This window comes from Podarcis pityusensis (genome assembly GCF_964106645.2).
Source record: "Podarcis pityusensis genome assembly, chromosome: 12".
Classification (NCBI taxonomy): Eukaryota; Metazoa; Chordata; class Lepidosauria; order Squamata; family Lacertidae; genus Podarcis; species Podarcis pityusensis.
The window spans coordinates 3,126,929-3,143,502 of record NC_138037.1 but is presented as its reverse complement, the minus strand read 5'-3'; the positions used below and the strand labels follow the sequence as shown (position 1 = coordinate 3,143,502).

At 48.4% G+C, this 16,574-nt stretch overlaps 1 protein-coding gene across 3 annotated transcripts in view; it reads left to right on the top strand.

Annotated features, from left to right (window-relative positions):
• Positions 1 to 12,262, top strand: part of LOC308459024 (unconventional myosin-Ig-like) — an 85,814-nt gene extending 73,552 nt beyond the window's left edge. For 2 of the 3 annotated variants that reach the window (XM_080974016.1, XM_080974018.1), the window contains exon 22: positions 11,551 to 12,262. In XM_080974016.1, the coding sequence (XP_080830142.1) occupies positions 11,551 to 11,707 (157 nt within the window). In that variant the 3' untranslated portion in view covers positions 11,708 to 12,262. Of the gene's footprint in view, positions 1 to 11,058; positions 11,158 to 11,550 lie in introns of those variants that run through there. The other variant, XM_080974017.1, reaches the window with a different exon arrangement.
• Positions 12,263 to 16,574: the final 4,312 nt, after the last annotated feature.

The window sequence follows — 16,574 nt, the reverse complement described above, 5'->3', positions numbered from 1 at the left end:
GCAAGTCCACCAGAGGTGGAAGAATGTTCCTTCACACTCTTTACATTTCCAACACTTATTGTCAGTCAGGTGGTAAATTTTTGCAAGTTTGACTGGGGTCATATACCATCTATATATCATTTTCATTACATTTTCTTTCAAAGCGTTACATGCAGTAAATTTCAATCCAGTACTCCACAACCTTTCCCAGTCCTCAAACATAATGTTATGCCCAATGTCCTGCGCCCACCTTATCATAGCCGATTTAACCATTTCGTCTTGTGTGTTCCATTTTAACAGCAAGTTATACATCCTTGAAAGTACCTTACTCTTAGGTTCTAACAATTCTGTTTCTATTTTCGATTTCTCCACCTGGAACCCTAATTTCTTGTCATTTTTAAAAACTTCTTTAATCTGAGCGTAATGTAACCAGTCTCGCACTTTATCCTTCATTTTCTCCAAACTCTGCAGTTTCCAATTGTCTCCATCTTTTTCTAGAATTTCCCAATATTTTGGCCATTTGGCCTCCATACTGGGTCTTTTTCGGGCCTTGGCTTCCAAAGGTGAAAGCCACCTTGGGGTTTTATTTTCCAGCAAGTCTTTATATTTTGTCCAGACATTAAACAGTGATTTTCTGACAATATGGTTCTTAAAGGCCTTATTTGCTTTAACCTTGTCATACCACAAATATGCATGCCATCCAAAAGCATTGTTAAACCCTTCCAAATCCAACACATCAGTGTCTTCAAGAAGTAGCCAGTCTCTTAGCCAGCAGAACGCTGCGGCTTCATAATACAACTTTAAATCTGGCAGGGCAAAGCCCCCTCTTTGTTTTGCATCAGTTAATATCTTAAACTTAATTCTGGGCTTTTTGCCCTGCCAGACAAACTTAGAAATATCTCTCTGCCACTTCTGAAAGCACTCCGTCTTGTCCAAAACCTGAAGTGTTTGAAATAAAAACAACATCCTTGGCAATACATTCATCTTGATAGCAGCAATTCGGCCTAACAAAGAAAGTTTCAATTTTGACCAACTATCTAAGTCTCTCTTAATTTCTACCCAGCATTTTTCATAATTATCCTTAAATAGACTTAGGTTTTTTGCTGTTATGTTTACCCCTAGGTATTTTACTTTTTTAACCACATTAAGTTCCGTCTCATTCTGAAACCGTTCTGACTCTGTATCAGTCAAATTTTTTCCCAAAACCTTAGTTTTCTGTTTATTTAATTTAAATCCAGCCACCCGACCAAAGTCATTAATCAGTTGTAATACTCTTTTCGTACTAGGCTCTGGCTTCTGCAGGGTCAAAACCGGAAGCTGGGACATTCTTCTGTAATTCCAGGATGTCCTGGGAAAATCGGGACGGTTGCAGGGTATGTTGCAGCAACCATCACGAGCAGAACAGGTTGTCTGCTTTAAGCACGGGTGAGAAAGCTCAGATCTGCAAGGCTACTGGTGGCTGGTGCTACCAACCATGCCATCTCCACCAGGTATCTCCAGAGCAAACTTGGTGCTGAGCCTTGAAGCTGTGTTGTATCTCTGCGCCAGCTGCAGAGGGCAGTTTCGTTCTCCCATCCAAAGCCTGCAGGTCTATGAATAGTGCAGTGGATTGCCATAAGGGCCCCTTTGTTCACCCCGGTGGCATGTGAGCTGCCTGGGGCTGCTTGCTCCCAGTAGCATCCTGGATCCTGCGGTTCCTTGATCTGCTGGGCTCCTCTGGAAGCGCCTGCTTCCTTGGACAGGGAGGAGAGAACACAGGTGGGTCCTTGCAGACAGGTAGTAACATAAGGCGGTGAAGGTCTTGTGTGAGTGTCTGGAGGCGGTTGGAGGTTGGATGGCGGCTAACAGACTGAGGTTGAATCCTGACAAGACAGAAGAACTGTTTTGGGGGGACAGGAGGCGGGCGGGTGTGGAGGACTCCCTGGTCCTGAATGGGGTAACTGTGCCCCTGAAGGACCAGGTGCGCAGCCTGGGAGTCATTTTGGACTCACAGCTGTCCATGGAGGCGCAGGTCAGTTCTGTGTCCAGGGCAGCTCCATCTGGTACGCAGGATGAGACCCTCCCTGCCCGCGGACTGCCTCGCCAGAGTGGTACACTCTCTAGTTATCTCCCGCTTGGACTACTGCAATGTGCTCTACATGGGGCTACCTTTGAAGGTGACCCGGAAACTACAACTAATCCAGAATGCAGCAGCTAGACTGGAGACTGGGAGCGGCCGCCGAGACCACATAGCACCAGTCTTGAAAGACCTACATTGGCTCCCAGTACATTTCCAAGCACAATTCAAAGTGTTGGTGCTGACCTTTAAAGCCCTAAACAGCCTCGGTCCAGTTTAGGGGGGAAATCCATCCAATAAACATTAGATGATCACCAGGGCTAGCTGGCTAAATTAGTCCTATTTGGGCCAGCGAGGAGACCAGGGGAGAATTAGCTGTAGGATCCCAGAGCGGGTAATCTTCATAAAAAGGGGAAAGGAAGGGGAATAAAAGATCAGGCTAAGTTCACATTGAAAGCCAGGTGGAATAGCTCTGTCTTGCAAACCCTATGGAAGGAAGTTAAATCCTGCAGGGCCCTGGTCTCCTGGGACAGAGCATTCCGCCAGGTCGGAGCCATCACTGAGAAGGCCCTGGCCCTCGTGGAGGATAATGTAACTTCCTTAGGGCACTTTGTGGTTGCAATAAGTCGGCGGTGTGGAAAAGGAACTCTTTGCATGCACAGGTGCCCTGTGCTGGCGGGAGTTGGCATTCAAAGAGCCGTAGCTTTTGGAAGGCTGGCCCAGATTAACTCCTTCCTCTCTTAACAGCTTTGGGCTCCATCCGTGAACCTATACTTGAACACTTAATGCTCTGAGACCATCTTCTCTCTCTCTCTCTCTCTCTCTCTCTCTCTCTCTCTCTCTCTCTCTCTCGTGCTCCCCATCCCATTGAAAACACAAGAGGGGGAGGATTGCAAAAGACAGATGTCGTCGCCCACCGCAGGGCGGAGTGGAGGGAATCGATTACCCAGTCTCTAAAGACTCAGGTCAAGTCTGGGGGCCGTCAGAGGTCGCCTTCCAGATGGCGAGACGTGTGTCTTGAGAAAAGAGGGGCGACTTGCTTTGTAAGGTGATAAGGCAGCTCTCGAAGGAACTCCCCCTTTGAGGCGGCTCAATGAATCAAAGCACCGATCTCACCCAAAACCCCTCACTCAGAAAAAGGGGCGTCCTACGGAGCTATAGTGTACACTTCCCTGCTTGGGCGCTCTCTGCAGAGCTCAGCAAGCCCACCAGCCCAAAGGTTTACGGCAATGTATATTATCAAGCAGGAAAACAGGACTGAGGGAGAGGGATATGATACGATATTGTCATTGTCCCATACAAAACAGCGAAATTGAAAAAATCGACACCAGACATTCAAAAACCAACAAGCCTGCTATCCCAGCCTGGTTAGCCCCCTAAAAACTCGGATACCCCATAATTAAATACAATATACTCCCATAGAGACTACCTTAAAGGTAAAGGGACCCCTGACCATTAGGTCCAGTCGTGGCCGACTCTGGGGTTGCGGCGCTCATCTCGCTTTATTGGCCGAGGGAGCCTGCGTACAGCTTCCGGGTCATGTGTCCAGCATGACTAAGCCGCTTCTGGCGAACCAGAGCAGCGCACGGAAACGCCGTTTACCTTCCTGCCCGAGCGATACCTATTTATCTACTTGCACTTTGACGTGGTTTCAAACTGCTAGGTTGGCAGGAGCAGGGACCAAGGGAGATCAGGACCTGTTTACCTGGCTCAGTTGGTAGTGCGTGAGACTCAAGGTCCTGGGTTCGAATCCTTTGTTGGGCAAAAGATTCCTGCATCGCAGGGGGTTGCAGATGACCATTGTGGTCCTTTCCAGCTCCATGATTCTGTGATTTAATATCATTCAAAGCAAGAACCCTGCAGTGCAGAGCTCCTTAATATAAACCAGGGTTTCCCAAACTTTTTTTTCAGGACAGGTTCCATAAATTCATCCCCAGTGCCCCCTATCCTACAAAAATATAGCTGACAGATAAAGAAGGGGGGGGGGAATGTAAATGGATATATTGATTGATAATCTGGTTGTACACACACACACACACACACACACACACATATATATATATATATATATATATACACACATATATACATATAAAGGGTAAAGGGGACCCCTGACCATTAGGTCCAGTCTTGGCTGACTCTGGGGTTGCGGCGCTCATCTCGCTTTATTGGCCGAGGGAGCCGGCGTACAGTGTGGCCAGCATGACTAAGCCTCTTCTGGCAAACCGGAGCAGCGCACGGAAATGCCGTTTCCCTTCCCGCTGGAGTGGTATCTATTCATCTACTTGGACTTTGACGTGCTTTCGAACTGCTAGGTTGGCAGGAGCAGGGACCGGGCAATGGGAGCTCACTCCGTCGTGGGGATTCGAACCGCTGACCTTCTGATCAGGAAGTCCTAGGCTCTGTGTTTTAACCCACAGCGCCACCCGCGTCCCTAAAGCATAGTAGTGGTTGCATTAAAGAAAGCATCAAAGGACAAAGGGATGATGTGTAGATTGATCCAGTATAAATCCACCGTTACCGTATTTTTCGTCCTATAGGGCGCACCGGCCCATAGGACGCACCTCGTTTTTTGGGGGGGAAATGAATAAAAAAAATTTATTCCCCCCCCCCAGCCGCGGCTGCAGCCCCAAGCCTTGCGCACACCTGCCCGAAGCACGGGGCGCCCTCTGGAGGGCTCCCTGTGCTTCGGGCGGCAAGCTGCCGCCCCAAGCCTCGCACGCCCGGCGGGACCTCCCGCCGGGCGCGCAAGGCTTGCAGATAGCTTCCCGAAGCCTGGAGAGCTAGAGGCATCGGTGTGCACCGACCCCTCTCACTCCCCAGGCTTCAGCGAAAGCCTGCATTCGCCCCATAGGATGCACACACATTTCCCCTTCATTTCTGGAGGGGGAAAAGTGTCTCCTATGGGGCGAAAAATACGGTAATTATTGTGTCAATGAAAAATGGTAAAATATGTTCATACGCGCACGCACAAAAACCCCACCAGCTGGGAGAGACATCCTTGCACTACAGTGCAACAAAGCCTGGACCACACTTCTGTCTCTGCTCCCCAGTGGTGTAATCTTATTCCTTCTGCAGCGGGGTCCCTCTCTCCAGCGCCCTAGAGCAAGCATAGGCAAACTCGGCCCTCCAGATGTTTTGGGACTACAACTCCCATCATCCCTAGCTCACAGGACCCGTCCTCAGGGATGATGGGAGTTGTAGTCCCAAAACATCTGGAGGGCCGAGTTTGGGGGTTCCTGCCCTAGAGTCACTCAAGTCATCACAGAAGGGGAGCTTTTCAGCCATGGTTTGGAGTCAATCAGAGTGCAAGGAGGTGAGTTGGCCACTGGGGACAGGAAGAAGGTGTGAGCTTAAAATGTGAGAGAAGTCATTCCAGACACTCCAAAGCTAAGTGTTTAGGAATCCCGAAAGCACCAGGTGCTTCCGTTTTCAAGGGAATGGGGTTCGAATTCTGCTACGTGCGACGGGACAACTTAACTCGCTCCGAAATAAGATATTAGAGCACTCGAAATCGCTTACCCATGGACGTGCACAGAGAATAGCAGATCCAGCTGAACTCCTGGTAATCTGCGCTGAAGAAGAAGAAGAGTTTGGATTTGATATCCCGCCGTTCAATCCCTTTAAGGAGTCTCAAAGCGGCTAACATTCTCCTTTCCCTTCCTCCCCCACAACAAACATTCTGTGAGGTGAGTGGGGCTGAGAGACTTCAGAGAAGTGTGACTAGCCCAAGGTCACCCAGCAGCTGCATGTGGAGGAGCGGAGACGTGAACCCGGTGCACCAGATTACGAGACTACCGCTCTTAACCACTACACCACACTGGCTGAGCGTTGCAATGCATCTTAAGTTACAATTGTTGTGTAATTATAAGGTGGTTGCATAATCTCTGCAGGGGTCTGGCTGGGACAGGGCGTCGCTGCAACTAGGATTGTTTATTATGTTTGTTTTATTATGTTGGAAGCCACCCAGAATGGCTGGGGCAAGTGGGCAGGGTACAAATAATAGAATTATTATTATTATTATTATTATTATTATTATTATTATTATTTTATTATTATTATTATTATTATTATTATTATTATTATTATCCTGCAGCGCTTCTGAATTTGCTTCCAGACTGTTGCTGCCCCCTGAGGCTTCCTCCTCCTCCTCCCCACTCTTGAACCAAGTGGCAATTCACCTCCATCTTTCTATTTCTTTCCTCACCATTAAGGGCCGTTGGTCCACCCTGGTACTTAAAAAAATTAAAATAATAATAATAATAATCAACCTGCCTTGGGATGACACTTCCAGGTCCTTCCAAGATCCTGCTGCCATATTTGGACAGCAGGAAGAAGCATTTGGACCCAGTTGCCATGGTTCTTGCTTAGTGCCCAGTTGCCGTGGCAACGGTTGGCCAGGAAGAGACGGGTTTAGACGTGGGTTAAAATGATCTGCTCCGTCTGCTGAGGGTGGGGGGGCGGATTCTCCACCGCAAGATGCGTTTCGGGATTTTTATATATTTTTAAAATTACATTTATATCACACCTTTTCTCTCTCCAAAGGAGCTCAAGGTGGCAAAAATGGTTCTCTCTCTCACACACACACACCCATTTAATTTCCACAACAGCCCTGTGAGGTAGGTTAGGCTGAGAGGCAGTGAGCCTCATGGGCGGGTGTGGATTCGAACCCTGGTCTTCTCCCAGGTCCTAGGCCGAGACTCTAACCACTATGCAATACTGTCTGTCTGCTGACTGGTCCTTCTTGGGTACCAACATCATGCTTAAGCAAGTAGTCCAGGGGTCAGCAAACCTTTTCAGCAGGGGGCCGGTCCACTGTCCCTCAGACCTTGTGGGGGGCCGGACTATACTTTGAGGGGGAAAATGAGCTAATTCCTATGCCCCACAAATCACCCAGAGATGCATTTTAAATAAAAGCACACATTCTACTCATGTGAAAACACCAGGCAGGCCCCACAAATAACCCAGAGATGCGTGTTAAAGAAAAGCACACATTCTACTCATGTGAAAACACGCTGATTCCCGGGCTGTCCGAGGGCCGGATTGAGAAGGCGATTGGGCCGGATCCGCCCCGGGGCCTTAGGTTAGTCCATGTTGGCATAGATCGACTTGGGACGTCCCAGCTCCACCAGTGCCGCAAAGATGCTGAAACAAATATCCCAATGTTCAGGGCAACAGGCAGTAGGAGATCAGGACCTGTTTACCTGGCTCAGTTGGCAGAGCGTGAGACTGAAGGTCCTGGGTTCGAATCCTTCGTTGGGCAAAAAGATTCCTGCATCGCAGGGGGTTGCAGATGACCATTGTGGTCCTTTCCAGCTCCATGATTCTGTGATTTAATATCATTCAAAGCAAGTACCCTGCAGTGCAGAGCTCCTTAATATAAACCAGGGTTTCCCAAACTTTTTTTCAGGACAGGTAACAAAAATTCATCCCCAGTGCCCCCTATCCTACAAAAATATAGCTGACAAATAAAGAAGTTTTCTTTCTCTTTCTTTTCCTTTCCATCTTTTTTCATTCCCCCCCCCTCTTTCGCCGCTTAATCTTCTTTCTTTCTTTTCCCCTCTCTCTTTCTGCTCTGTGTTTTTATTTAGATCAGCTTCTCGGTTTTGATAAAAATATATCCAATATTAATCATTGTATTCCCTCCCCCTCCGAATTTCGATAAAATCTGTTCAGAATAGCAGCTGGGGCGACCCACCCAGGAAGGGAATAACACAGCAAAATTTGAACCGGTAACTTTTAATGGCACGTTTATTCAGCATCCAATTAAAATGATTTCGTTTACTTAATTAGAGGAAACTGATGCACTTGAAACAGTGATAGTCTGATAGTCGTTCACACCCCACAACACTTCCCTGAAACACCCCCTTACCTCTTAGTGCCCCCTAAGTTATGCCACCACCTTATTTGGGAACCACTACTATAGGTGAACAAACTGAGGAGACGAATTACCGTACATTTCCCCAGGCAATAATAACTGGAGCGATTTGGTTCCCTTCACCCTTGTTGAACTCGCTTTCCTGGGGGTGGGTAACCTCCGCAAAACAAACAATTGCCAACAGAGAATATTGTTGTGTTCGGCTCCTAACTTAAGGTTACCAGATTTTTTTTCCCAGTGAACCCAGAGACACTTTTCAACTTCAATGTATTTTGTATGGGAACTGATTGGTAAATCCGGGGATTGTCCCCAGGAAACGGGGACGTCTGATAACCTTATCCCAGGGGTCAGCAAACTTTTTCAGCAGGGGAGGGGGCCGGTCCACTGTCCCTCAGACCTTATGGGGGGGCTGGACTATATTTTGGAAAAAAATAATGAACGAATTCCTATGCCCCACAAATCACCCAGAGATGCATTTTAAATAAAAGCACACATTCTGCTCAGGTGAAAACACCAGGCAGGCCCCACAAATAACTCAGATATGCGTTTTAAATAAAAGTATAAGTATTGGGTGGGTCAGGAAACGTTTTCAGCAGGGGGCCGGTCCACTGTCCCTCAGACCTTGTGGGGGGCCGGACTATATTTTGAAAAGAAAGAAAGAGAATTCCTATGTCCCACAAATAACCCAGAAATGCATTTTAAATAAAAGCACACATTCTACTTGTGTAAAAACACCAGGCAGGCACCACAAATAACCCAGAGATGCATTTTAAATAAAAGGACACATTCTACTCATATAAAAACATGCTGACCATCCACAGGCCAGATTTAGAAGGGGATTGGGCCAGATCCGGCCCCCGGGCCTTAGTTTGCCTACCCATGCCTTATCCTAACAGGGGATAGACCCATTAGCATCCCACCCCCAGGACCACGTGGAGGTGGAAAGCTCAGGCTGATTTTCTTCAATCTGTTTTGGAGGTTTCGAAGCTGAGAGAGAGAGAGCAAATGAACTGCCTTAACCTCTCCAAAAATAACCTCACAAGGCTCAGATGGGGGTTCCTCCTCCTCCTTGGACTGCTCCTTTGCAATAAGGGGGTCAGCAGGAGCAGAATGGGGGGGGTGCATCACCCAGAAGAATTTTGTAAATGTGATGTGATCCTCAAAGCCGCTGCGTCTTCCCATCCGATCCCCACCCCAGCACTTTAGGCAGGGCTGTCTTTAGCATATGCGCCGCCGGGGTGCGAAGATCCGCCTGGCACCCCCAAATTTAGTTTAGCCGCCCCCAAAGGTGTCAAAGGTGCCGCTGACCCCGCTGTCGCATAGCAGCTCAAGACAATACATAACATAATATTTTGATGGAAGAGTTAATTTTGCGTGCACGCCGCTGTTGAGAATGACAAGCATCACCACTAATGTGGTGCGTCTTTGGTAAATGAGCACACAAAGTCAAAAGTCCTTTAGTGAAACAGTAGGTATATATTTCGGTAATACCTAGGTATATATGCACCATATTTTTCACTCCATAAGACGCACCTGACAATTAGACGCACCTAATCTTTAGAGGAGGAAAACAAGGGAAAAAATATTCTGAACGAAACAGTAGGTGTATGATTTTTGTGGTTCATTCTGTGGCCACAGACATGATATGGGATTTGACGGTGAGTTTGGGGTAGCCCAGTGCAAAAATCCTGTGGATCCATGTGGATCCGTGCTTTGTAACCACGTTTTTGCGCCATTGCAGCCCCACGAAACAGTGGATGCGTGAATTTTTTGCTGCAGGCTGTAGCCATGGACATGCTATGTGATCTGATGGTGAATTTGGGGTGACCCAATGCAAAAATCCTGAGGATCCATGTGCTTTTACCTCCCCCCTCCCAGGCAGCCTCCTTTATCTCTAGCATCCCTTATCTCTCTCCCGATCCCACCAATCAGCTGCTTCCTTTCAACACCCCCTTCCCTCTTGTTTGCCTTAGTGTCTTTTCCTTAGCTGGAGCAGTTTTTTGCTCCTCCTTTTCTTCTAATTTCTCTCCTCATTGCTTGTTTTTAGTATTCTTGTCTCCTTTCCTTGCAAGTTCACTGTCTTTACCTCCCCACCCTCCCCTGGCAGCCTCCTTTACCAGCAGCCTTATCTCCCTCCTGATCGCTTGCCGATCAACGACTTTGTTTCAACATCCACTTCCCTCTTTCAAAAAAAGAAAAAAAGGGGGGGAAAGCATGATCTGCTTTTTGCCCCTGGGCAATTCGGCTCCAGGGACCACGCATTTGCTCTATAAGACGCACAGACATTTCCCCTTACTTTTTAGGAGGAAAATACGGTATTTAGTTTTTCTAGCTTGATGAAACTTATTTATTATTGCATAACAGGTAGATAGTTATGAGCTTAGGCGGTTTCAGCGGGCAGGTGCCTGGCGCCCCCCAGAATTGGGCGCCCGGGTGCCCCGCACCTCTTGCACCCCCGGGTAAAGATGGCCCTGACTTTAGGCCTCATCCTACCAGCTCCCCTATGCAGGAGTGCCAACTTAGCCCCTCAGCTATGGCTGTGGGTGCCCGGGGCTGTGGGTGCCATGTGGTATGCATGGCCTTGGCATCGAAATTTGTGGGCCCCTTCATGGGGAATTTTGTGGGTGCTTCGGCACCCAGGGCCTCAGGGAGTTGGCACCTTTGGCCTCCGTGCACTCCAAATTTCCCCATTCTTTCTTTTCATTGTCAATTCACACGAACACACACGCCGTAACCCCAACTCCTATCTTCTCTGCACAACGTAAGCTCTCCTGGTTGGGACCATTTTTCACCTGTTTTGTGTGTTGTTGTTGTTGTTGTTGTGCCCTTCACCCTAAGGTGGGTTATGTTAAAACGCAATGCCGAAAACAGTTTGGCGTAAGAACCATCTGATTCTCCGGCGGCAGGATCCGTCTTGTGGTTTGGGCTAACAGGATAATAGTCAATAAAAGTGCTTTTTAAAGAAACGGTTTGAAGCAACTTACAACCACAGAAATGAAGCGAGTCTTAAAAAGATTCTGGCTGAAGCAGTGCATCATGCTTTTTAATATCTACATGCAGCCGCTGGGAGAGATCATCAGGGGGTTTGGGCTGGGTGTTCATCAGTATGCGGATGACACCCAGCTCTACCTCTCTTTTAAATCAGAACCAGTGAAGGCGGTGAAGGTCTTGTGTGAGTGCCTGGAGGCAGTTGGAGGATGGATGGCGGCTCACAGATTGAGGTTGAATCCTGACAAGAGAGAAGTACTGTTTTTGGGGGGGGACAGGGGGCAGGCAGGTGTGGGGGATTCCCTGGTCCTGAATGGGGTCACTGTGCCCCTGAAGGACCATCATCAAGGATGATGATTCCCATCATCCCTGACCACTGGTCCTGTTAGCTAGGGATGATGGGGTTGTAGTCCCAAAACATCTGGAGGGCCAAGTTTGACCATGCCTGACATATGGGGGGGAAATAAGGCCCTCCAGTATGTTTACACTTCCAAAATTTACTTAACGCATTTTTAAACTTCTTAGCCACTTTTTACATTTGTGTTTTAAAGACAGTTAACTTTTTCATATTTTCCGGGAAGCAGTTTGAGCTCCTATCAAGGGCCGCCTCGACGCTCAGATTTTCGCTCTTCCTTCCCCATGTTTGCAGGACTAAGAGGGATCTCCGGGTTCAGGTCTCGGACTGCATTCAGCTCAGCCTCCACGGACGGAAAAAATTGGTCTCTGTGGAGACGCGTGCAGAACAGACCACGCCCGACTTCGCCAAGAGCCGTGATGGCTTCGTGCTTCTCTGGCCGAGGAGATAAACCGTGGTCAATTTTGGAGGACAGGACTTCATCCCAACAGCCCCTCAACGGAGAGTAAAAATAATCATCATCAAGGCAGCTGTGTTTTAGAATCATGCAGCAAAGCATCGCTGCTTGGACTGCTAGTGTGGAGTAGGAACCCTATCAAACAAAAGAAAAGAAGTACCTAGCCTTAGATTCTTTCCTTCGTTCTCTCTTTTTTTAAAAAATACTTTAATGACAATCTTATGCAACAAATACAGTACAGTGGTACCTCGGGTTACGTATGCTTCAGGTTACAGACTCCGCTAACCCAGAAATAGTACTTCGGGTTAAGAACTTTGCTTCAGGATGAGAACAGAAATTGGGCGGCAGCAGCGGAGGCCCCATTAGCTAAAGTGGTGCTTCAGGTTAAGAACAGTTTTAGGTTAAGAACAGACCTCCAGAACGAATTAAGTACGTAACCAGAGGTACCACTGTATAAATATTCTTTAAATCTTATAAATGAAACAACAACCATATACAAGTAATACCCCATTTGTCAACAAACAATAAACTTAATTTATATTTCTACTATCTCTTGTTTTCTTCTCTGTTTATTAACATGGATTAAAAAACAAAACAAAAACACATAAGGGGACTTCCTATCGTTTCCTTCGTTCTGTATGCTGATCTGCATGGTAAAACTTGAAAGCCTCCTTATCGCCGCATTCACGGGACAGAGCAAGGAAGGTTCGTCAGTTACTCTGACACTCCTCCCGATGGTGACATCATTCCTCCTTGCTCGGGGTGGTGGTGGAGGGAGAATCCTTAAGCCACGCTACCCTGTGTTTTTCCCTTCAGTACGCCAAGGGAGAATGAGCCGGAATCTGCAGAGACCTGTGTGATGTGGGTCACGAGAAAGGGAAGAGGCCAATCGAGTTGTGTTCCCTGGGGCTGCGTAGCTCAGCCTTCAGTCCAGTAGACCTGAAGGAGCGTCTCCACCCCCATCGTTCAGCCTGGACACGGAGGTCCAGCTCCGAGAGCCTTCTGGTGGTTCCCTCCCTGCAAGAAGCCAAGTTACAGAGAACCAGGCAGAGGGCCTTCTCGGTGGTGGCACCCGCCCTGTGGAACGCCCTCCCGTCAGATGTCAAAGAGAAGAACAACTACCAGACTTTTAGAAGACATCTGAAGGCAGCCCTGTTTAGGCCCTGGCCGACCATGCATGCGCCCGGCCACAGAAGTGGGAAGGGGACGCGTCAGTGTTGCGATGCAACTCAACCCTGCTCAGTTCCACTACACAGGCAGCGTTGAGTTGAGCTGGCATCTGAAGGCAGCCCTGTTTAGGGAAGCTTTTAATGTTTGATGCATTACGGTATTTTAATATTTTGTTGGAAGCCGCCCAGAGTGGCTGGGGAAGCCCAGCCAGATGGGCAGGGTATAAATTAAAAATTATTATTATTATTATTATTATTATTATTATTAAGTGCTGCGGGAGGCCAGTTTGGGGAAAGCTGCTTTGCAGCGTTGGTTTCTTCTGCAGGCAAAAGCAAACTCTTGCTCTGCTGCAGTGGTTCTCAAAGTGGGTGATAGCAACCCGGGGGGGGGGGGGGGACAGCAGGATTACCTGGGGGGGCGCTAAGAGGCAAGCGGGGAGGCAGGGAGGTACAAATGACGGTCAGACTTTGAAAACCCGGTCAGTTTTGTTGAGCCAATTAAACAGTTCTAATTGGGTCTTGACTAAATGTGCAATTAATTGTTTCTGTTTTGCATTTTGCTGCGTTGTTATCATTCTTAGTGCTTTTTTAATGGGGTAGGAAAGGCAGTGCTGGGGGTGAGTTCGTGGAACCAAGAGGCCTGCGAAAGTTTGGGAACCACTGCTCCATTGTGTCTCCTAGTAAACGTTGCAAATGTTCTTATAAAAACTACAGAGCTGCAACCAGTTATCTTTGTAATAAACGGTTTGTTTACAAAATGTGTGGCTTGATTGGGCATTATTGGGGGTGTAACAGTAAAGGGACCCCTGACCACTAGGTCCAGTCGTGACCAACTCTGGGGTTGCGGCGCTCATCTTGCTTTATTGGCCGAGGGAGCCGGCGTGCAGCTTCCGGGTCATGTGGCCAGCATGACTAAGCCGCTTCTGGCGAGCCAGAGCACCGCACGGAAACGCCGTTTACCTTCCCGCCAGAGTGGTACCTATTTATCTACTTGCACTTTGATGTGCTTTTGAACTGCTAGGTGGGCAGGAGCAGGGACCGAGCAACGGGAGCTCACGCCGTTGCGGGGATTCGAACCGCCGACCTTCTGATCGGCAAGTCCTAGGCTCTGTGTTTTAACCCACAGCACCACCCGCATCCCTTATTGGGGGTGTAAAAGGTAAAGGTAAAGGAACCCCTGACCATTAGGTCTAGTCATGGCCAACTCTGGGGTTGTGGCGCTCATCTCACTTTACTGGCCGAGGGAGCCGGCGTACAGCTTCCGGGTCATGTGGCCAGCATGACTAACCAGAGCAGCACACGGAAACGCCGTTTACCTTCCTGCCAGAGTGGTACCTATTTATCTACTTGCACTTTGACGTGCTTTCGAACTGCTAGGTTGGGCAGGAGCTGGGACCGAGCAATGGGAGCTCACCCTGTTGCGGGGATTCGAACCGCCGACCTTCCGATTGGCAAGTCCTAGGCTCTGTGGTTTAACCCACAGCGCCACCTGTGTCCCTATATAGTTGGTGTAGAAGCAAGAAAAAAAAAACATGAATAAAAGGAGCCGGTCTTTAAGCATAAAAATTGCATATTAAAATACGTGTCAGATTTACACGTGTGGGGAGGTTTATGTAAACAAACTGTTTTGGGGGTGCATCAAAAACAGTACAGTGAACTGCCTGATATCAATTGGCAAGGAGTTCCACAGTGCGGAGTCAGGTGAGCATGAGACTCTTCATCTCAGGGTCATGGATTTGAGCCCCGTTTGGGGCAAAAGATTCCTTCATTGGACTAGTTGATCCTCGTGGTGCCTTCAAGCTCTATAGGTCTATGATTCTACTCTCTTGCGTTCAGAAGGGAAGGAGCGAGAAGCAGGCGACAATTTTACTGTGGGTTGTTGCTTTTAATGTTATAAAGCAGGCGCTCCTAAGAAGTCGAGGCAAAGTGAATCACCGAGAGCTGGAAATTGCCATGAATGACTACGTGAATTTTCTTGCCTTGCTGCGGGGTAGGAGAGGAGCTATTTTGTCGCAAAGCATCTTTGGCTGTGATGGTTGGACACACCTGTTGGCTGATTCCCCACCCCTAGAATGCCCTCCTCCGTAGCAACCTGGTCTCATCAGTCAGAAATGACATGTACTTAGCAAGTGCGTCAGCAGATGACGGAAAGGTATGCCATGGCTCAGCTCGTCACAGATATGAGTCAATCGAGGTCGATCGCTCTGGCTGTGAACGGCAACGAGGAAAGTGGGCAGGAAGAAACCCAGGAGCCCACACCTAAGCCACTAAGATGGAGCCCAGTGGGTTTATAGCCAAATGTGATCTACTTAGAGTAAAGGTAAAGGGACCCCTGACCATTAGGTCCAGTCGTGGCCGACTCTGGGGTTGCGATGCTGATCTCGCTTTATTGGCCGAGGGAGCTGGCATACAGCTTCTGGGTCATGTGGCCAGCATGACTAAGCCGCTTCTGGCAAACTAGAGCAGCGCACTGAAATCCTGTTTACCTTCCCGCCGGAGCGGTACCTATTTATCTACTTGCACTTTGATGTGCTTTCGAACTGCTAGGTTGGCAGGAGCAGGGACCGAGCAACGGGAGCTCACCCCGTCGCGGGGATTCAAACCGCCGACCTTCTGATCAGCAAGTCCTAGGCTCTGTGGTTTAACCCACACGGTGTTTCCATGTGCTTCTCTGGTTCGCCAGAAGCGGCTTTGTCATGCTGGCCACATGACCCGGAAAAACTGTCTGCGGACAAACGCCAGCTCCCTCGGCCAGTAAACCAAGATGAACGCTGCAGCCCCAGAGTCATCCGCAACTGGACCTAACGGTCAGGGGTCCCTTTACTTTTACCACAACCTGCTACTCCAGCAACCTTCCAAACCCCCAGTTCACACCACAGGGCAAATGGGGAGACACAATTCTTTTGCTTTGCCAATGGCCCTCAGTGGCCCTGTATTATCTCTTAATGGCCCTATCTTGTTTTTTTGCCTAGGGTAGTCTAGGAATTCCTCTGCAGCTTCTATTTCTCCCTTCACATCCTGAATAATCAAAATTCTACCAGTTATTAATTTCTAGGGTTTAGGGCAGGGGCCCGGGGGCCAGATCCGGCCCAATCGCCTTCTAAATTTGGTCCGCAGATGGTCCGGGAATCAGCGTGCTTTTACATGAGTAGAATGTGTCCTTTTATTTAAAATGCATCTCTGGGTTATTTGTGGGACATAGGAATTCATTCATATATTTTTTCCAAAATATAGTCCGGGCCCCCACAAGGTCTGAGGGACAGTGGACCGGCCCCCTGCTGAAAAAGTTTGCTGACCCCTAGTTTAGTGGGTGTCTCCCCCCCTCGGAATCTATAACACCATTAGAGCAGACAAAATTCCTCCTCCATCCTTATCTCTGGGTATACAGTGGAAGTTCTCCTCTTGTTGCTAGGTAACCGCAGCCCACCCAAACGCTTCTGGGATGTGGAGAGATGAGGGCTTATAGCTCCAGAGCGCATGATTTGAGGCGTGATGGGCCTTCTGGACTCCAGATTCTCAGATGCCATCCATCATTCCCACGATTGTCCTCCAGAGCCCACTTGTATTCGCTCAGCGAGACACATCCCGTCAAAACATGCTTGACCTTGGACGGGGAAAATATTAACTTATCAGCAGCGAAAAAATACCCTCCCACTCCTGATGCGTGTGAATATTGCATCCTTGATGGAGAC